General features: G+C 34.2%; 1 protein-coding gene across 1 annotated transcript; it reads left to right on the top strand.

Annotated features, from left to right (window-relative positions):
- The first annotated feature begins 608 nt into the window (after positions 1-608).
- On the top strand, positions 609-23,355 carry LOC134277751 (uncharacterized). The gene is made up of 13 exons (XM_062760062.1): positions 609-665; positions 2,444-2,550; positions 9,357-9,439; positions 9,650-9,708; positions 14,224-14,345; positions 17,450-17,540; positions 18,230-18,341; positions 18,843-19,017; positions 19,686-19,875; positions 20,124-20,332; positions 20,589-20,707; positions 21,314-21,543; positions 23,147-23,355. Exons 1-13 carry the CDS (start codon positions 614-616, stop codon positions 23,353-23,355), a joined length of 1,758 nt encoding a protein of 585 aa, XP_062616046.1. The 5' UTR covers positions 609-613.
- Positions 23,356-23,456: the final 101 nt, after the last annotated feature.

The raw sequence follows: 23,456 nt of genomic DNA, 5'->3' as shown, positions 1-23,456 counted from the left end.
ATTAACTGTCTTTATTGTTTTAAAAAAAAATTTTGATGTTGTTGCCATGGTAACTAAAAATGAAAATTCTGTAAAATTTTATTTAAAGCTACTCATATTGCAGTCTTGCCACAAAAAGAGATGTAATCAAGGATCATTATTCTATTTATTGATGTTGTAAAGTTTCAAGTCCCAACTGCTACTTTTCTCTTCCTTTGTTTTAAGTACAAACCAATAGAGCTACAGTCTTGACAGAGACTTCTGGTTTATTTTTAACATTGTGCATTTTTTGTTAGGAAACTAAGAAAGTTTAGAATTTTTATGAAAATTAAAATAAAAATGTCATTTTTTGTTAGAACCTTTGTTTGTTTTTTTTTTAAAACAGGTTTTCTTTTGAGATATCAACTCGCGGTGTAGTCACACATGTCTATCATCCAAAGGGAGAGGATGAAGAAATTGTTTCCACAAAGAAAGGATTTGCAGCCTTATTTGCATCAAGACTGCATGAAAAGGGAGAGGCATGTAAATTTTGTAAATATCTGTACTAAATATTATATTATATTCAAGATAACAATGATAGAAAGGTTAGTTCTATATATAATGATATTTTCTTTTTTAATTTTAGATCTTCGGAATGGAAAACAGCAAAGGCTTTACTTATAATACAACAGAAAATGGGAGTGAAGGTACATTTTTGCTCAACTTATGGATTCGATATTTTGAAAACTTATTTCTAAGTATATTTTAAGTAAAGGGAATTCTAGTTTTTTTCAAATGAAGGGCCACACCCTCTTCCAGGGGAGATAATTACAGGTATTATAAAATTAGTGATAAATAAATGGCATCTTTAAAAATCTTCTCAAGAACCACTGGGCCAGAAAAGATGAAACTCGTTTGGAAGCATCCTCAGGTAGTGTAGATTCAAGTTTGTTCAATTCATGACCCCTCAAGAGTAAAGTGGGGCCATAGTAGGGGATCAAAGTTAAAATAGGAATACATAGGAAAAAAATCTTTAAAAAATCTTCTCAAGAACCACTGGGCCAGGAAAGATGAAACTTATGTTGAAGCATCCTCTATTAGTGTACTTGGTAAATTCAAGTTTATTCAAACCATGACCCTGCATGGGGTGTAGGGTGGGGCCACAATGGGGTATCAAAGTTTAACTTAGGAATACATTGGAAAAATCTTTAAAATTAATATTCTTCTTCTCTAGAAAAGCAAAGCCATGACTGATCATAGTTATATGGAAACATCCTCTGGTATTGTAGATTCAAGTATGTTCGAATCAGGGCCCCTTGGGGTAGAGTGGGGCCTAAATATTAGGGCTGGGATGATATATCGAGATATTGATATATCGTGATATATGTGAGGACAATATGCATATCGATACATATGAAGAAATATCGAAATATCGCCCCCCAAAATCTTACTTCTATTTTTCTTTGTTTATTTAACATTTGGGGTTTAATATATAAAGTAAATAAGATAAATATAAATATAGATGTGAAATAAATAATAATTAACACCACTTGAGTAAAATATTTTTGTTTTACAACATATAAACAACTATTTTGAATAAATTATTCTTATTTGCAAAGAAATAATTTGTTTATTTCAATGCAAAAAAAGATTTTATAAGCAATTAAACATATTGTGATACATATTGTATCGTGGCTCAAATATCGTGATACGTATCAATATAGAAAAAGTTGTATCGTCCCAGCCCTACTAAATATGTGGTCAAGGTTTTATGCGGGAATACATGGGGAAAATTGTTGAAATTTTTCAAAAGAACAACAAAACCATGATTAATTATTAATATAAAAGCATAAAAAAAGGTCATGTAGATTTAAATTTGTTCAAATCATGACCAAGTAGGAGAATAGAGGAGCCATTAAAGTGGATCATAACAAAGGAATATAAACATTTTTTCAATAAAAATGTTCATTTTGCAAACAGCAAAGCCATTATTTGTTGTATTACTGTAAAATTGCATATTTTCGTGGGGGAAAATTTTTTGGTTTGTAAAATAATACAGGTTCTTGGGGTTTTAATTTCATTGATGAAGAATTGTTGAGTAGTTATGTATATGACATTTTACATTTTGTGGTAGAAATAAATTTGTGGGTCTCTTCATACCTTGAAAACAACAAAAATTAATCCCCCACAAAAATCAGTGACTTCACAGTTATTCAAAAGCATCCTTATGAAGTATAGATTTAAGTTTGTTCACCCCCATCCCCTGATCCCCTGAACCCCTGAACCCACTTATATATTTAAACTTTTCAATACTGAACTTATTTTTGCTATTACCTAGCCAGAGCTCGAGCTTTGAGCGATGTGGCCCCTGGGCCTCTTGTTTTTGATGGCTTCAGAACCAGATGAACTCTTGGATCTGTGACAGCAAACTATCAAATTTTGAGATTGACATCAAATTAAGTTGCCCTTCCTCATTTTGTTTTAGGTGAACACAACGCAACATATATTGTATCCCCTGCAGATGATGGGTTGACTTTCACTAAAATCAGACACGGACATCCTGTTATTAATGCAAGGGCAAATTATGCTAAGGTCGGTATTTTTCTTGTATTTTATGATAATATAGGGTTTTCTCTAAGACTTTTTAGGTCACCTGAGTAAAGCGCAAAGCATCTATAGGTGAAGGGGAACAAAAATTGTGAATTTCATTATCCCTGCCCCCCCCTGGGGCCTGAGGGGTGGGGCCAAAACTACTAAAATTAATGCAATCTTTAAAAATCTTCTTCTTTACTCCTGGACATCAAGCAGTCAAACTATTTGCATGATTGTAATCAGCATTGAGTCCTCTACCAAAATTGTGAAATTCATGGCCCTGGGGTCGGGTTCTAGTGCTAGGGCGGGGCTAAATAAGTATATAGTGAAAATGCATTATTTCTTTGAAAATCTTCTTCTCTGCTCCTGGGTATTAAATAAACCAACTAAGTACATAGTTATGATGAGCAAGAGTGCCTCTACCAAAATTGTGAATTTTATGGCCCCAGGGTCAGGGGTTCTGGTGTTAGGGTGGGGCTCTATTGATTATATAGTAAAAATACATGATTTCTTTGAAAATCTTCTTCTCTGCCCCTGGGTATTAAATAAACCAAGTAAGTAAATAGTTATGATGAGCAAGAGTGCCTCTACCAAAATTGTGAATTTAATGGCCCTATCATCAAGGATTCTGGAGTTGGGGGGGCTCTATTGATTATATAGTAAAAATACATGATTTCTTTGAAAATCTTCTTCTCTGCCCCTGGGTATTAAATAAACCAAGTAAGTAAATAGTTATGATGAGCAAGAGTGCCTCTACCAAAATTGTGAATTTAATGGCCCCAGGGTCAAGGGTACAGGTGTTGGGGGGGGGGGCTCTATTGATTATATAGTGAAATTACATGAAATCTTTGAAAATATTCTTCACTGCTCCTAGGTATCAAATAAACTGATTAAGTGCATAGTTATGATGAGCAAGAGTACCTCTACCAAAATTGTGAATTTTATGGCCCCAGCATCAATGGTTCCGGGGGGGGGACTTTATTGTTTATAAAGTGAAAATACATGAATTCTTTGAAAATCTTCTTCTCTGCTCCTAGGTATTAAATAAACTAACTAAGTACAAAGTTATGATAAGCAAGTGTTCCACAACCAAGATTGTGAATTTTATGGCCCCAGGGTCAAGGGTTCTGGTGTGTGTGTGTTTGTGGGGGGGGGGGCTCTATAAATTATATAGTGAAAATATGTGAATTTCTTGAAAATCTTCTTCTCTGCTCCTAGGTATTATATAAACTAACTAAGTACATAGTTATGATAAGCAAGTGTGCCTCAACCAAAATTTTGAATTTAATGGCCCTATCATTAAGGGTTCTGGTGTTGGGGGGGGGGGCTCCATTGGTTATATAGTGAAATTACATGAATTCTTTGAAAATCTTCTTCTCTGCTCCTAGGTATTAAATAAATTAAGTAAGTGCATAGTGATGATGAGCAAGAGTGCCTCAACCAAAATTGTGAATTTTATGGCCCCAGGGTCAAGGGTTCTGGTGGGGGGGGGGGGGGGGCTCTATTGATCATATGGTGAAAATACATGAATTCTTTGAAAATCTTCTTCTCTGCTCCTAGGTATTAAATAAACTAACTAAGTGCATAGTTATGATGAAAAAGAGTGCCTCTACAAAAATTTTGAATTTTATGGCCCCAGCGTCAATGGTTCTGGTGGTGGTGGTGGTGGTGGGGGGGGGCTTTATTAATTATAAAGTGAAAATACATGAATTCTTTGAAAATCTTCTTCTCTGCTCCTAGGTATTAAATAAACTAACTAAGTACATAGTTATGATAAGCAAGTGTTCCTCAACCAGGATTGTGAATTTTATGGCCCCAGGGTCAAGGGTTCTGGTGTGTGTGTGTTTGTGGGGGGGGGGGGGGGGCTCTATAAATTATATAGTGAAAATATGTGAATTCCTTGAAAATCTTCTTCTCTGCTCCTAGGTATTATATAAACTAACTAAGTACATAGTTATGATAAGCAAGTGTGCCTCTACCAAAATTGTGAATTTTATGGCCCCAGGGTCAAGGGTACAGGTGTTGGGGGGGGGGGGGGGCTCTATTGATTATATAGTGAAATTACATGAATTCTTTGAAAATCTTCTTCTCTGCTCCTAGGTATCAAATAAACTGATTAAGTGCATAGTTATGATGAGCAAGAGTACCTCTACCAAAATTGTGAATTTTATGGCCCCAGCATCAATGGTTCCGGGGGGGGGGGGGGGGGGGGGGGGGGGACTTTATTGTTTATAAAGTGAAAATACATGAATTCTTTGAAAATCTTCTTCTCTGCTCCTAGGTATTAAATAAACTAACTAAGTAAATAGTTATGATAAGCAAGTGTTCCACAACCAAGATTGTGAATTTTATGGCCCCAGGGTCAAGGGTTCTGGTGTGTGTGTGTTTGTGGGGGGGGGGGGGGGGGGCTCTATAAATTATATAGTGAAAATATGTGAATTTCTTGAAAATCTTCTTCTCTGCTCCTAGGTATTATATAAACTAACTAAGTACATAGTTATGATAAGCAAGTGTGCCTCAACCAAAATTTTGAATTTAATGGCCCTATCATTAAGGGTTCTGGTGTTGGGGGGGGGGGGGCTCCATTGGTTATATAGTGAAATTACATGAATTCTTTGAAAATCTTCTTCTCTGCTCCTAGGTATTAAATAAATTAAGTAAGTGCATAGTGATGATGAGCAAGAGTGCCTCAACCAAAATTGTGAATTTTATGGCCCCAGGGTCAAGGGTTCTGGTGTGGGGGGGGGGGAGGGCTCTATTGATCATATGGTGAAAATACATGAATTCTTTGAAAATCTTCTTCTCTGCTCCTAGGTATTAAATAAACTAACTAAATGCATAGTTATGATGAAAAAGAGTGCCTCTACAAAAATTTTGAATTTTATGGCCCCAGCGTCAATGGTTCTGGTGGTGGTGGTGGTGGTGGGGGGGCTTTATTAATTATAAAGTGAAAATACATGAATTCTTTGAAAATCTTCTTCTCTGCTCCTAGGTATTAAATAAACTAACTAAGTACATAGTTATGATAAGCAAGTGTTCCTCAACCAGGATTGTGAATTTTATGGCCCCAGGGTCAAGGGTTCTGGTGTGTGTGTGTTTGTGGGGGGGGGGGGGGGGGGGCTCTATAAATTATATAGTGAAAATATGTGAATTCCTTGAAAATCTTCTTCTCTGCTCCTAGGTATTATATAAACTAACTAAGTACATAGTTATGATAAGCAAGTGTGCCTCAACCAAAATTTTGAATTTAATGGCCCTATCATTAAGGGTTCTGGTGTTGGGGGGGGGGGGGCTCCATTGGTTATATAGTGAAATTACATGAATTCTTTGAAAATCTTCTTCTCTGCTCCTAGGTATTAAATAAATTAAGTAAGTGCATAGTGATGATGAGCAAGAGTGCCTCAACCAAAATTGTGATTTTTATGGCCCCCGGGTCAAGGGTTCTGGTGGGGGGGGGGGGCTCTATTGATCATATGGTGAAAATACATGAATTCTTTGAAAATCTTCTTCTCTGCTCCTAGGTATTAAATAAACTAACTAAGTGCATAGTTATGATGAAAAAGAGTGCCTCTAAAAAAATTGTGAATTTTATGGCCCCAGCGTCAATGGTTCTGGTGGTGGTGGTGGTGGTGGGGGGGGGGCTTTATTAATTATAAAGTGAAAATACATGAATTCTTTGAAAATCTTCTTCTCTGCTCCTAGGTATTAAATAAACTAACTAAGTACATAGTTATGATAAGCAAGTGTTCCTCAACCAAGATTGTGAATTTTATGGCCCCAGGGTCAAGGGTTCTGGTGTGTGTGTGTTTGTGGGGGGGGGGGGGGGGGGCTCTATAAATTATATAGTGAAAATATGTGAATTCCTTGAAAATCTTCTTCTCTGCTCCTAGGTATTATATAAACTAACTAAGTACATAGTTATGATAAGCAAGTGTGCCTCAACCAAAATTTTGAATTTAATGGCCCTATCATCAAGGGTTCTGGTGTTGGGGGGGGGCTCCATTGGTTATATAGTGAAATTACATGAATTCTTTGAAAATCTTCTTCTCTGCTCCTAGGGATTAAATAAATCAACTAAGTGCATAGTGATGATGAGCAAGAGTGCCTCAACCAAAATTGTGAATTTTATGGCCCCAGGGTCAAGGGTTCTGGTGTGGGGGGGGGGGGGGCTCTATTGATCATATGGTGAAAATACATGAATTCTTTGAAAATCTTCTTCTCTGCTCCTAGGTATTAAATAAACTAACTAAGTTCATAGTTATGATGAAAAAGAGTGCCTCTACAAAAATTGTGAATTTAATGGCCCCAGCGTCAATGGTTCTGGTGGGGGGGGGGGGGGGGCTTTATTAATTATAAAGTGAAAATACATGAATTCTTTGAAAATCTTCTTCTCTGCTCCTAGGTATTAAATAAACTTAGTAAGTGCATAGTTATGATGAGCAAGAATGCCTCTTCTAAAATTATGAATTTCATTGCCCCAGGGTCTGGGGTTCTGGTGTTAGGGTGGGGCTCTATTGATTATATAGTGAAAATACATTAAATCTTTGAAAATTTTCTTCTCTGTCTCTGGGTATGAAGCAGATGAACTACCTATATAGTTATGATATGCAAGTGCCCCAATCTTGCAGAATTGTGAATTTCAAGGCCCCCGGGTCAGGGGTGGGGGGGGGCTCTACTTATATACTGAAAATGAATTAATTGTTTGAAATCTGGTCCTTTGTATTTATAAAACATTTATTTACTTTTTGATAGGCAATTTTAAGGGTGCCTTTTAAAAATTTGTGCAACCTAGGGTCAGGGGTTTATGTCAGAGTGTTAGGGGCACTAGATTATTGATGAATATTACTGATTAGTTGGAGTGCATTTTTGTTCCCCTACCCTGCGTATGGGTTTTCAGTAACCAAGCTAAGCAACTGCTAAATTTATTGTTATGATGATCAATGGTGCCCTTTCAAAATTGTGAATGCCATATAGCATCTGGCTTAAAACATGAATCAAATTCAATACACTGTAACTGGAAAGTTGTTGCATAATGCTCAGGTGACCTATAAGGCCCGTGGGCCTCTTGTTATATTTTTTATTGTGTCTCAGCTAACAATCTTGACAAAAACCTTTTTACTCCATCGGCAGTAGGACCTGCCAATCAATGAAACTATAAGCTCCCTTGGAAATTAATCTGTTGCTTAATTTTATGGAAATTCACCAAAAATTGTTCCTAATAAATGTTCAATAGAGATTATTGTTAATGTAATATTCAACTTTATTAAAATGTATTGTAAATAAAAATGTAAGCAAGTGACTCAAGAAATGTAATTGTAAGTGTATCTTCAATTCAAAAGTGCTCTTGCTCTTGTACACTGTACTATTAAAGGAAATCTGCAGGAGACTAGTTTGAGTCCCATCAAAGTTTTTTTAAAAGAATATTTTATATGCATGCAAGTTTGAATATAAATACTCACCGTCAATGGAAACGCAACACTAATTTTAGGGTGAAAATTATATACAGGATATAACTATGTACCGAACAAGTCAGGACATCTTTTACTTTGCCAAATCAGTTATTTAATGTTTGAATGGTTTTCATTCCATTACCGAAAGTTGATTTATTAGCCCTCTTAACAGATAACATTTAAATAAAACATCCCCCCTTCTGACCATTTAATCAAAACATGCTAATCCGCCATGTACAACATACACAGTCCGATTTCTATATGCATTAGGTTTATCAATGTCTTTATCTGAGCGAAATAAATATTCTTGGGCATTTTTAATTGCCTGTTGTTCAGATACTGAGGTCGAATTTTCTCTAACTTGGCACAGTGTAGTAACCCGTAGACTTCCGGTCAATGAACTGTCATTCATGCTTTTGAAGCACATAAGCCCGAAAAGTTGTCATGTAGTATATATTTGCATCTGTATGTTTCCTTTCTCTTTATTTTGAGAATTTCCAGCATCATCAATGAAAATGCGTGCTTTCTGTAATTTTGAGGAAATACAGGTATCACATCCGGAAAAGAAAGAAATATATTTTCCCGAGATTTTAGTACAATACTTATGATTAACAGGACTGGTATAAAACCTTAAAAACCCAAAATATTGTCAAATATTTTACCGAAAATGCTAATATTTGATTTCTGTTAAGAAGGCTAAAAATCAACTTCCGGTAATGGAATGAAAAATCATTCATCTGTTAAAAAACTAATTTGGCAAAAGTAAAGATGTCTTTAACTTTTTTGGTACATAGTTATATCTTGTACATAATTTTCACCCTAAAATTAGGGTGTTGCGTTTCTATTGACGGTGAGTATATTTTCATATGAAAAAAAACTCATGTTTCACCTTTCTTTCAATTGATAACTCAAAGGTAATTTGAAATAATATATTGCCATATGCCACATATCTTCATTATTTCGTAGGCACAGAGGAATGGAAGAAATGCAGACTCAGTCAATGTCTTTGTGAAATTAATGATATATTAAATTTATAATAATTCTGAACTTTAATAAATTAAACTAAGAATTATCATTAATTTTGCAACATTACATACAAATTACAAAAAGCTTCTAAACAATAGAAGGGCCATGATTAGTCATATCAATATGCAAGTATCCATAGGTCATGCAGAACTACTCAATTTTTAGAACAGGAATTTATCTGATGGTTTATTTTTGTATTGAAAAAAAAAATAAAATTGAAGTTAAAATATTAGCCTAGATCACAAATAAATTTCATGCTGAATTAAATATTTTTGAGATAGAAAGCTTCTTTTCAATAATCTTAAACAGTGTATCATTATTATTTTTTAGACCTTGCATTTCCATGACTATCTGGGTACTATACACAGTGTTTTAATTAAGGAAGACTTTAAGTCTCCAAGAGCACATCAGAGGTATGACATAATGTTGATAATGCACACATTGTAGCTAGCTGATAAAAATAAATAAAAATAAAAAACTTTTACTCTAGTAAAATTATGCCGTAAAACGAAGCAATTCATACTTATTCATATTTAAAAATTGTATTCGATAATAATATTGTGCTGGATGTAATATCTTCAATTTCATTTTATTATTAAATACATGTACATGTTTTTTTCTAGTTTTGATCCACATGAGAAGATGAGGAAAGTGAAGTCTGAGAATAATTTCAGTACCATAGGTGAGAAGCTATCAAAACGATTTATTTTTCTCTGACAAATCTCTCCTAACATGCCTAAGCTGAAAATTCAACTGATGTCTTGTAATCATCTGTTCTTGGGTGTCTATCCATTTGTAAACTACATTTTCAGCCTCTTCTTAAAAATCTCCAGGCCAATTTTGGAGAGTTGTGAAGAGCATTGGACTTACAATGATGTGTCAGAAACGATTTTAGGGACTTTTAATATTAAATGCTGCATTTCGTTTTTGAAAATATGCATAGCATTTCTGACATTTTTTGTTTTCATTTCTGACATTTTTTGTTTTCATTTCCAACATATTTTTTTTTTCATTTCTGGAATTTACCTGTGTATTTTCCAAGTAAGTGAAATGCATTTATTTAAAAGCATTTATTGCAAAATATTGACAAAAAATATTAAAATCCATTTTAAAAACAAATATGCATACATGTAGCACTAAGTCTTAATGGTAAAAAGTTCATTGAGTTTAAAACTTTTTCACCACATTTAATGTGCACTAAATAAAATGTCAGTAACAGCACCAAACTTAAAGTTTCCAAAAGTTTCCATCTATAGAACAATTTATGAGAAAATTTGAAGACACACCTACTCTTTATATTAGGGGTGCAACAATACATGGATCCCACGATACGATACATATCACGGTATTCAGTTCACGATACAATACATATGATACACGTTCCCAACCTGATAAATACAAACATGATACAATATCGTGAATAACTGTTCAATGCTATTGGATTTAAAGGGTTTGTCACTTGCCTTAACATCAATAACTTTTAATAACACTACAAAAGTGATAACATCTTTCAACCCGTTAAATAGGGGTTTTAAAATACTGTAAACCAACTTTTATTCGCGACGACTTTATTTCGCGATTGACTGGGGGTAAACTAGCTTGCGACGATTAATTTTCGCGATAAAGCCTATTTAGGTTCTCTTTTTAATAGACACATAGTCTTTAAGAACCGGTTCGCTGCGAGAAATATTCGCTATGACGAGGCTCTCGCGAACTTCGTGAACATTACTCGCACGCGAATAAAAGTTGATTTACAGTATGCTGAAAACAAGTTTAACTGCTGTGTCTGCAATTTCTTCGACATTGTGTTTAGTGCAGAAGCCATTTTGAATTGTAAACGAGGAACCAAAATGGATGATTCAGATAATTATGGACCGATTGAACTGAACAGTGATATCAGTTTCATGTATCGTGAATTGAACGGTAGTAAAATAAACTGTGGTATACCATTGAATGGTTTATTATATACCCAACGTGTATCACTCAATTTTACTTAGGAATGTTTTTAGCTCACCTGAGCCGAAGGCTCAAGTGAGCTTTTTTGATCAAGATTTGTCCGTTGTCTGTCGTTGTCGTCGTTGTTGTCGTTGTTATCGTTGTCGTCGTCGTCATAAACTTTTCACATTTTCATCTTCTTCTCAAGAACCACTGGGCCAATTTCAACCAAACTTGCTACAAAGTATCCTTGGGTAAAGGGGATTCAAGTTTGTTCAAATGAAGAGCCAAACCCTTTTCCAAGGGGAGATAATTATGAATTTGAAAAAAATTAATGCCATTTTTAAAAAATCTTCTTCTCAAGAACCACAGGGCCAGGAAAAATGAAACTTATGTGGAATCATCCTCAGGTAGTGTAGGTTCAAGTTTGTTCATATCATGACCCCCGGGGGCAGGGTGGGGCCAAAATGGCCGATCAAATTTTTACATAGGAAATATAGGAAAAATCTTTAAAAATCTTCTTCTCAAGAACCACAGGTCCAGGAAAGATGAAACTCATGTGGAATCATCCTCAGATAGTGTAGATTCAAGTTTGTTTAAACCATGACCCCCGGGGGTAGGGTGGGGCCAAAATGGCCGATCAAAGTTATACATAGGAATATATAGGAAATCTCTTTAAAAATCTTCTTAAGAACCACTGGGCCAGGAAAGATGAAACTCATGTGGAATCATCCTCAGATAGTGTAGATTCAAGTTTGTTCATATCATGACCCACGGGGGTAGGGTGGGGCCAAAATGGCCGATTCAAGTTTGCATATCATGACCCCCAGGGGTAGGGTGGGGCCAAAATGGCCGATCAAAGTTTTACATAGGAAATATAGAAAAAATCTTCTTCTCAAGAACCACAGGGCCAGGAAAGATGAAACTCATGTGGAATCATCCTCAGATAGTGTAGATTCAAGTTTGTTCAAATCATGACCCCCAAGGGTAGGGTGGGGCCAAAATGGCCAATCAAAGTTTTACATAGGAATATATAGGAAAAATCTTTAAAAATTTTCTTCTCAAGTACCACAGGGCCAGGAAAGATGAAACTCATGTGGAATCATCCTCAGATAGTGTAGATTCAAGTTTGTTCAAATCATGACCCCCTGGGATAGGGTGGGGCCAAAATGGCCGATCAAAATTTTACATAGGAATATATAGGAAAAATCTTTAAAAATCTTCTTAAGAACCACTGGGCCATGGCCAGGAAACATGAAACTCATGTGGAATCATCCTCAGATAGTGTAGATTCAAGTTTGTTCAAATCATGACCCCCGGGGGTAGGGTGGGGCCAAAATGACCGATCAAAGTTTTACATAGGAATATATAGGAAAAATTTTTAAAAATCAAATTCTCAAGAACCATTGAGACAGGAAAGATGAAACTCATGTGAAATTATCCGAAGATAGTGTAGATTCAAGATTGTTCAAATCATGATCCCGGGGGTAGGATGGGGCCAAAATGCCCGACCAAAAATTAATTCTCATAGGAATATAAAGAGAAACCTTTTAAAATCTTCTTTTCAAGTACTTCAGAGCCATGATTAGTAATATTTATGTAGAATTATCCTCAGGTAGTGTAGATTCTAGTTCGTCCAAATCATGATATGTGGTTTTTCCTAGCTGATGTGCTCAGGTGAGTGCTGTGGCCCCTGGGCCTCTTGTTTAGTTTTGTTTGAGTTATTGATGTGTGTATCGCACAGACTTGTCACGTAGGCATATTTCATGAAGCGCTCTAGCACTTCATGAAAAATATGCCTACGTGCAAGTCTGTGTGATTCACACACCAATAATTCACACTGAACTGAAAAACATTCCTTATATTTACATTTTACATGTTTGGAAGCAAGAAAAATATACTCAATATTTGAATGTCTTGCTGTCCTATATTGCTGCATTTTTACTTGCGTCGCTGCAATCTCATTGTGACGTCACGTTAACGCACGTTTCTCCATGTATATTTCTACATGTGAGTATACACAAAAACGACTTTCAAATCATTTCACAGGTGGCTTAGTAGAAAAACACAGCGAATGTAAATATTGTAGAATTAACGCAATCACGTGACGTTGTGATCCGACTTACCGGATCACCACACTGTGGTTTTCTGAATCTATATCACCACTCTCTGAAACTGATGACGTAGTACGCAAAAACACGAAATAGTTTTTCTTGCGCGTTAAAAATTCCATTGTTATTATGCTTTGTTTTATGGATAAATATTATACAATTGATCTCTGAAGTTTTATTTTGCTATATTTAACTAGTTATAAGGGGGTATATAATAAACTTATTATTATAATAGGAACTTGATCCAAAAAGCCGTGTAACGTCTCGTTGACAGGTGCAGATCATCAGATCAAACTCGACGCTTCGCATCTCGTTAGATCTGATGATTGCCACCTGTCAACTGGACGTAATACGACCCTTTGGATCAAGATACTGTTATAATAATATATATTTATCTTTGCACTCTTACCGGGTACTTAAATCTTAAAATCGACAAAATCTCTGCCATTCTCTGAACTGGAAATGATGTTATCAAAAAACAAAAAATAATGAATAAGGTTCAAGTAATGAGATCTTTAGTATGCAATGTAGAGAGGATTCTTGTTTTACGTGTCTGAGCTAAAAAATAAAAATACGAGATTTAGTGTAGATTTTCATGATACTGTGAAATCACTAACTTTTGTGGGGGGTTAATTTTTGTTGTTTTCGAGGTATGAAAAGATCCACGAATTCATGACCACCACGAAATGTAAAATTCAATAACTACACAACACATCTCCAACCATGAAATCAAATCCCCACATATTAATTTTTTCTCAAACCTGGAAAATTTGCCCCAAGGAAAGTATGTGATTGTAATTACGTTCAAAATTGAATTTTTCAATGATTTTGAGCTTAAATATCCCCATTTTTCTATAGTTAAATTGACATTAAACTGTGTCTGATATTTACATTTCGAGTTGGTAAGAAATCGGTTGTAATTGTGTTAAATCTTGGATATCTATGAAACACGATTGATTTAAATTGTGTAATTAACAGGAAAGTCCTATCTTTATATAAAGTAACAGAACAGATCTTTTTAATTTTAGGGATTTTTAATTTTTCAAGTAAAGGACCAAGCCCCCTTCCATGTAGGTAATTTAGAAAAGACAGGAATAGTGTACGGTCATTAAAAGATGTACATGGTAATTTCATTCCCTTTTTGGTTTCAGAATTACCGGACATGGCATATGTAAGCCATGGGAAGCTTTATTTTCTAACTAGACATGCAGATCAAAAAGAATGGGAAAGACCAAGCAAATACCTTTTCACTGCATCCATACAAGTGGGAAATGTAATTCAATATTCATACAAAATGATATTTTAAAATTGAATTTTTTTGAAAAAAGTTAATAAGCAATTACAGTAAAACACGGATATAGCGATCACGCTTATAAAGAATTTACACTTATAGCGAAGCACTTGTCATTCCCCGGCCGAATTTCTATAAATGTCTTACCAAAATTAACGTTTATTGCGAAGTTGAATATAGCGAATTTACGGATATAACGAAGTAATTTTTAATCCCCTTTGGCTAAAACAACACTGAAATTCCAATGTATATAGCGAATTCCTTGTTTTCACACTTAAGGGTTTCACACATTTCCGCATGGATGCGCATTACGGTAACAGCTAAACACGGGACCGGCTTGTGTTGTAACAACAGAATATTTAGCTCATTATTAAAAAAATATGTCAGAGGAAAACAAATGCAAGATTTGTTTTGTTTATTTTTAATTGGAAACGCGAGTTGAAAATTGATTATGATTATTTAAAAATGCTGTTCATTTTAGGCTAAGAATGTACTTATCTATAAATAGAATCTGTAATTCCCCACTAGCTTTAAATATCACCGATAGAGGCCCCAAGCGGGATAGTTTTCACGTGAACTGTTTTCACATAATAAAAAAGTCTGATTTAAAATGAAATGTATTCATGTGGTGATCAAGGTTTTCTACCATTAATTTGTCAAGTACGGATTGATCGAGACAAGGATTCGCCACCCAGAAAACGAAAGGCTATTTCTCTGGAAACAAAATATCAGATAATTTTAGCGGTAGATGAAGGAAAAAACCTAAAAAGGACATTGCCAGTGATTTCGGAATTTTACAAAATTATCTAAGCACAATTTTAAAGAATCGTGATGCCATTATTAAACAGTTTGACTCTTCGTCTCCTTCTAGGAAACGACATCGTTCTGGTGCGCATACTCAAGTTGAAGAAGCTTTATTTAAGTGGTTCCAGGAAAAACGTAGTCTCAATGTTCCTTTGTCAGGTCCTGTGTTAATGACGAAGGCAGATGAATTTGCAGAGCGACTTGGCGACACATCGTTTAATTCTAATACAGGCTGGTTAGAAAGATTTAAAACTCGGCATAGCATTGTGTCCCGTTCTATCAGCGGCGAATCGGCGGAGGTCAGTGCTGACTTGGAAGACAATTGGCTGACAAGCAAATTGCCCACTTTGATAAAAAATTATGAACCAAGAGATATATATAATGCCGACGAGACCGGGTTATTCTTCAAATTACTTCCAAATAAAACATTACATTTGAAAGGTGAAAAATGTTTCGGGGGGGAAAAAAGCTAAAGAAAGACTTTCGGTTCTCTTATGTGCAAATATGGACGGTTCAGACTTATTAAAACCTTTGGTCATTGGTAAATATCAGAAACCCCGATGTTTCAAAGGTATCAAATCACTACCTGTTACTTACAAGTCCAACAAACGAGCGTGGATGACATCAAGTGTATTTATCGCATGGCTTCGAACTGTTGACAGACAGATGTTTTCACAAAAACGGTCAATTATTTTGTTTGTGGATAATTGCGCAGCCCATCCAAACTTCGAGCAATTAAACTTGCATTTTTACCCCCAAACACAACGAGCAAGCTACAGCCGATGGACCAAGGTATTATCTACAACGTGAAAGTGAAATACAGACAGTCCTTGATCACATACATCCTTGAGGTGAGAAATATTTTCAATTCTATTTTTGGAATGTGAGAGAGAGAGAGAAAGAGAGAGAGAGAGTGTGTGAGTGAGAGAGAGGATGGATAAAAAGAATTTATCTTAAGTTAATAAACACTGATTGTTGATATGTTTTTTATTTAGTGCCATGAAGCAAAAGTGGAACCAGCTGTTCATGTATTGCGTGCCATTAGAATGCTTTTCAGCGCGTGGAAAACTGTGACAAGTCTGTGCGTGGCTCGATGCTTCCAAAAGGCTGGATTTCTTCGGTCACTTACGAAATCAGGTTTTGATGATTCCGATTTCGATTTCGATCCAGAGGATGATCTACCTTTACTATGCGCAACAGCTGATCATGTTGACTCGGAAAGTGATGATGACGTGCCTCTTGCAGAATTAATGTGAGCATGCGCATTTGACGGAAGTAGTGATGACTACGTGAATGTTGACAAAGATATCGTGTCTGTAGAAAGCATGAATGATGACCAGATTATTGATGCCGTTATCAACAAAGAACTGTCGAGTGACGATGAAAATGAAACATCCGATCAAGAAGATTTACCGACCGATGAAATCAATATTAAAGAAGCACATATTTACATGCAGAAAGTGCAGAATTGTGTTGAGCATTCGTCGGAAAATGTTCCTGACTCAGTGTTTAAAGCGTTCGCGGAGATTAACCACCATTTGAAAAAACTTCAACTAACTGGATTGAAATAATCAAAAATTGAGAAATTTTGTGCAAAATAAATAAATATTTAATGACTATAAAAAATGTTTGAATTGATAACGTGATTTTTTTAATTTTCTGCGAATTTTTTAGGAAGTTTCACAATACATGTATCGATTTTTTGCTTATAGCGAATTTTGTTGCTAGTTTATTGAAATTCGTTATAAACAATATAACGAAGTATGCTTATAGCGAAGTAAATCTAGAGGTCCCCAGCGCTTCGTTATATCCGTGTTTTACTGTAGTACACAAAATTCTGATGATCTGAAGCTTTCCTGAATTGATTAATACTGTATAAGTAGAATTTTTAGGAAGGATATAATTTTGGCATTAATTGTGAGGGTGCTGAGATCGCTAAAATTGAATATTGCTAAAAATTAATTGTGTTTTGATTGTAATAGCTTTAGTGAGCATTTAAAAATAACTAAAATTACTTTTCGCTATAAATAAAATACCAATTTTTAAGGAAACGTTAAATTTGCATCTCGCTAGAATTTCCAATTATATATGGTATAACTTTCATGATGTCAGTTAGCTTTGTAGTAATGATTTTTAAATCCTCTGAAGTAGAACATGAAATCATGTAGAATGAATTTCTTAAGTACATACATCTTACAAGAAAGAGTTGATGTTAAGTTTTGTAGAAAGAAGAATAACTGTAAAGTATTTATTCTTAAAATTACTAAATTTACTAATTTCAGCTTGAAAGGAAAGAAAAGTTTCCAAATATTACAGCAATAAAGGAAGACATTGAAGGAAATTTAACATGCATGGAAAACCAACCAGCTGAAGGTAATTGATTAATATTTATATAATATATAAACTAGAGGTACTGCGAGCGATGAGCTCACTAAATGATACCCCCCGCCTCCCATATGGTTATAACTGGTGAAAAAGTCCATGATTTCCTGTGGCCGGGAAACTCAAAATATGTGTCGGATCAAAAAGTAAAATAGGAGGTGCACAATGGCAATATGTAATAAAGATTCTCTGAAAGTTTCATCAAATATCATTCAGTGGTATGAGAGGAGTTGCGGATAAGAGATAGGTACCCCAAAGCGTAACAGATGGACGGACGGACAGACGGACGGACGTACAGACGGACGGACGGACGGACGGAATTAACGATTACTATATACCCTCCCGCTTTTCAAGCGGGGGGTATAATAATATATTTTGGCATACATCTCAATCTGTTTAAAAGCTCATTCCATATAGAAATGGTAAGAAAGTAGTAACTTCAATGAAAAAATGACAAATTATTGTAAATCTTTCCACTTATCAACTTTTTTGTCTCTGCGAAAGAAAAATGTCAGATTTTAAGTTTCCACAAGCTCAATTTTTAAAGTAAACAAGCATTCAGCTTTATAATCAACATGATCAATACAACTATATTCGAGATCAATTATTAGATGTGATATAACCCTGTTCTTTCTTGAAATTGTTGTCACTTAAAATTTCTTTTTTAAACTTTTCAATAGGTTCTCATTCTCTAGCTGTGTGCTTTCATAATATTGTAATATTGCTCAAGAGATTACCAGACAAGGAAATAGTCAACTTAGCAGATTTTTATTTCCAAGACCTACATCCCAAGTAAGTTAAAAAGCATTTGTTTGTTTAAATTCTCTTGACATGCAGACAAAGGTTTTATTTTAGGCATAATTACAGTCAAACTTCGTTATCTCAAACCTGAAGGGGTGAGAAATTTTTTTGAGATATCCTAGGATGGCTAGGAATTCAAGATATCGAGGGTAAAATACTTAAAGAATGTGAGGTCAGGACTTCCTCATCACTTTCTCATATCAATTGTATTGTAGATATTGGAGTTTGAGATACCAAGGTTCAACTGTATTAATTTTAAAAATGCGTTCAATGTTGTAGAAAATTTATGACATTAAAAGTTGTATATATTGAAATATGATGTGGAGATATGATAAGACATTTTGATACAAGGGGAAAAAACTTAATTTTTAATTTGAAATTAAATTAATATCTTTAATAAAGAATTAGTAATTGCTATGTGTGATGAAAAAAATTAACAATGAAAGACAGTGAGTTACAAACAAAACAAGTTTGAATTTTTTTACATTTCAGAACCTCATTACGCAAACATATGATTGAAAATATGTTGGATGTTTACTCAGCACTTAATACAGAGTTGACTGAAAAACTGCTGGTGGAAAAATTCTTCCTTAACCCAAAGCCAGACCCTGAATTTATTCAAAGAATTGTTGCACATATAGCAACTAATGACAAGGCACCACATGAGGTGCAGTCAAATGGTTCAAACAATATTTTTAAGATCGTTGTTTCATATAATGTTTAATTTGTTTTGCTAAGAGTTTATTATTTGTACCTAGCTTTGTAGTACATGTATTAAATGACATCTATTTATATGGAAGTGAAAAGAAAGTATATGAAATTTTATGATTTTGTCGTTATTTGGAGGCTGGTTTAATGATTGTTAAAATATTATACCCTTTCAATTATTTTTTGTGCTGTGATGTAGAAAAAGCTAAGAAATTCATAAGGAATATAGTATTATAATGAACAATAGCCTATTAACAAAGTATTGGGATTTCTTCATTTCTCTAAATGCAGACATATTGTACATTTATGTTTTCATTTGAAAGACATTTGACTGTTATGTCTGTTTCTAATTGCATAACAACAAGACATAACTTACCAGAATAATGACATTTAACTGGCTTTTGTCCAATTCTTGATTTTGAAAGCATGAGTTCTCCCATTGATTTATCATATGTATTCTCTATATAGCCTTTGAAAAGTAAAGTTATTGAAGACTGACTGTTTCAGAATCAAGAATTTTTAGCTATTGAAGATTCATAAAGTGGATACACTACATGAATATGTCTCTGATAAATTGTCTTGCTTTTCGGCTTTCATCATTGATTGAATTGCTATTATTATTTGCAGCTTTTATTAAACACTCTTGAGGATGCTGTATTTCACCAGGAGAAATTTCCTAAAGAGTTTTATCACAGGGGGACTTACAGTAGATGCCTGTTGGCTTTAGGAGCTATCAGTAATTTACTTGTAAAAGAGGGACAACTACAGAGAGCAAAAGAAATGATCAGAAAAGTCCACGGAATGTTGGGAATGCATGGTAAGTTTTTTTTTCAATTACAGTTTAATGTGATGATCATCTACGACTACAAGAAACTTTCTTTATCCTTACTTGTATATGTTTATAAAATGTAAAATATCAATGTTTGAAAAAATGATTGACTCGACACCTACGAATTGTGAATGAAATTCAGTCCATCAGTAAAGGGCATTATGATGTTGATGGTTAACTTAAAAATTTTAAGCTGTTGCTGCTGAAATCATCTACTTAAATTATTGGTTATGTAGATCCCTGGGAGTACAGAAAGAAAAGAAGTGTAATGACAGAGGAAGAAAAGGAATCTTATGACCATCACAAAGTGATTCTCCTGGAGACACTGGGGAATGCTAGAATGGAGGAGTCCTATGATTACATTATCTCTCACATCAATAGTACAAACTCACAGTGGATCAAAAGGGCTGGATGTCATGCACTCAGGAAATATGAACATCAACATGTAAATATACAGCTTTTAGATCATTCAAGAATTTTTCTACTTGAAGTTTTAGTTAATGTATTTAATATGTGGAAAAGGATAAAAAATTTCATTTCGTGTAGGGTAAATCACTTATTTACTACTATTGCTGTGACAAGTAATTACAAGTGTTGCAAAGAAGAGGAATTGAATTAAAAAGTTCTACTTTGTTTATTGCAATGCACTCCATAAAACAGATAAAATTCAATTTTGTTAGAATTTCCAATTTTAATTATAGGCTGCTGATTCTTTGTTGTATTCTGCCTTGTTTGATGAGGACCAATCTGTTCGTTATGAAGCTACTCTGTTGTACATGTCTCACCCAAAAGGAAGAATGCTGATAGCCCCTTTAAACAAGTAAGGCCAACAGTAAAAATTGATTTGTTTGATGTACTTCGACCAACCCATCAAAATTGTCTCACCCAATCATTTTCCTCTTTGAATTAAAAAAAAATTAGTTTCCACGGAAATAGACATTGTTTCATTTTAAAGAAGTATAATTTCTTGAAGAAGTTTTTTAAATGATCTTTTTTAGAGCAATAAATAATAAATCTGTCTTGTCCAGTGCACAATGAAAACATCTGTGAGTGAGTGATTCTATTCACTGAAATAAATTTCCAAGTTCCATTTTTTATATGAGGATAACAGGATAACTAATCTATCAGATAGCAAAAAAACACTAACCTACCTACCCACCTTGAAAAATTGGGTCGGAGTACATCAAACAAAAAAATTTGATAATGGCCTAAGTTTAAAGACTTAAAAGCATTGTATTTAAACATGCAAGGGATATTGTAACTTTTAAAAAGTGATGACTGGCTTATTTAAATTTGCCGCTACATGTAAATATACGTTTATTTCTTCAGTATTGTTAAAGCTTTAGTAATAATGTTGTTCTAAGCATGTGGCTTTTATTACTTGTGTTGATTTCTTTAGTGAGCCTTATTTAATAAAACCTTGTAGATTTAATCAAAATCACAATGAATCAGGCTACTTGGATGAAGACCCATATGATTCAGGAATTGATGTTATGGACCTCTCAAACAACTTCAGAAGAGAACGTCGTAGCATCTGGGATGGTTTGAAATTCAGATTGGAAGCCCCTGGTGTTGACTGGCGAAAAATGATTGGATCTAGATCCATTGGAGCTTCATTTGGAGTTGTTATGATGAATCTTATGGACTTGGAAGTTGGTATGAAACTAAGTGACTACTGTATACAGGGTTATTTACGCGCTTTTACACTAATCTTGCAAACAATTTTGAATTTGTCCAGTCACAGTTTTGTTTAAAGAAATTTTACTGTATATGTAAACCTTGGTTGTATATTGAAATAAAACAACAGGTTTCAAAGTTCTGCAGGTTATATTATTTCAATTCCAATTCGTTTCACATATGGTAATCAATACAATTATGGCCCTGCAAAATCAATGTACAAAACCTCATCAATGTATACAATAATCAAGTGTTCATAGTATAATACAAAACACTAATCATAAAATAGTATCTCACTGATTAATACGTATCTGAACGCATTAACTCAATATCGTTATAGTTTAACACTCATAAATTTAATTTATAAAGTGATCTCCACTGAACCTATTTAATTATGAAAGTTTAGCGATAAAATCAAACAATTATTTACACTTACATTTACGAATAATATTTAACAAACAACTTACCAAAATTATGGAATTTAGGCTCTCCAAATTATCTGGTAATTTTACTAAGTGCTGTGCTAAACTAAAAGAATTAAACATGCAAGTTTTGACTACTGGAAATATAGAAATCTCATCCTGAAACAATTCTCAAACTTCAAAGTTAAAAACCAAACAAAAAGTCAAACATACCATGACTGAAAATCCGAAGTCCACTAAAGTAAACTAAATATAGACACAACCTGCTGGAACCACAGCACTGGACAAGATTGACCAACACCCCAAATAGATTCAAAACCTTTCTGTGGTCACTAGTCATGTGATATTACTAAACCAATCGCTCAATAGAGTTTTGGCGGGAAAATAATTAATTTAACAAAATTGTAAAATAAATCAACACAAACACTTTTAATAACTTTGTAATTTTATATATTTGTAAAACTTTTATTTATCTACCTATATTTCATAATTATAAAAATGCATAAAAATAAAAACACAATTTCAAAGTTATATACACAAAATTCTGCTATGCTACATCTACTTTGAATTCACCCTTTTAAATGCCCATAATGAGGTTTGGGTAAAAAGGGGTGAAAATAAATTGGGGGCAAAAAATTTCCCTGTGTACAGTATCTGTATCATTGGATTACTTTATTGTATCTTTATAGCACACTTTTTAATAAGTTTTTAGTAAGAAAAATCTAGTTATTGAAATGGTGAAAAAGATCGGCTGCTGCTGCCAAAAGGGTACAAATTTGTCCAGATAACCTCCTACTTCTTTAAGGCTAGGAACCTTCTGGATTTGGATATCAATTGTACATATTCCAGGGATGTGCATATTGCTTTGATTGCAAAATGATATTTAAAAGTGGACAGTTCTCATACTCTTTGAATTTTTTCAATTGTCATTTTTTGTAATTATTATTATTAATTTTAAATCTTACTGCTGCACAAATGCCTGCAGTAGGTAAACCAGGAGCAACAGGAATGTAACTATGTGACCTCAGTGACCATTTACAATCCATGTTAATGATATGTTTCTTGTTTCATATTGCATACTATAGTCAATAGATTCTATTAATTTTCATTTTTAATGGTTATGCTTTTTGCTATGTATAATTCGCTAATAAAAATTTCAGCTCCATCAAATGGACATGTTCAAGTTAAAGTTCACGATGAGGCATATGCAAGAATAAACCTTGGATGTGTCGATACCAACATAGACTTTTTTGTGGCTAGAGTCTGCTTCAAAGGAGGGGCCCAGTACAGCATAAACATATTCCAAGTAATTTTCATGGGGTCAAATTTTTGTGATTTGAGGAAAAAATATGGGTTTGTGGGGATTTAATTTTGTGAATGAAGAATTCACTTAAACTAATTTACATTGAATTTGAATTGTCTTCAAATGGAGAATTTGATACAAATTAGTTTAATTTGAATCAATTACCT

The sequence above is a fragment of the Saccostrea cucullata genome, unplaced genomic scaffold (genome assembly GCF_032062105.1).
Source record: "Saccostrea cucullata isolate Sc308-1 unplaced genomic scaffold, CSIRO_AGI_Scuc_v1 ctg773, whole genome shotgun sequence".
Taxonomy (NCBI): domain Eukaryota; kingdom Metazoa; phylum Mollusca; class Bivalvia; order Ostreida; family Ostreidae; genus Saccostrea; species Saccostrea cuccullata.
The sequence above is the reverse complement of the archived record's forward strand: the minus strand, read 5'-3'. Positions and strand labels throughout refer to the sequence as shown.

Excerpts from the sequence above, each read along its gene's own strand:
- LOC134277751 (XM_062760062.1), top strand. The coding sequence starts at position 614 with ATGGAAAACAGCAAAGGCTTTACTTATAATACAACAGAAAATGGGAGT. Across the intron at positions 17,541-18,229 it reads GGAAAACCAACCAGCTGAAG|GTTCTCATTCTCTAGCTGTG; the intron begins GTAATTGATTAA and ends ACTTTTCAATAG. Across the intron at positions 20,333-20,588 it reads GGAAATATGAACATCAACAT|GCTGCTGATTCTTTGTTGTA; the intron begins GTAAATATACAG and ends TTTTAATTATAG.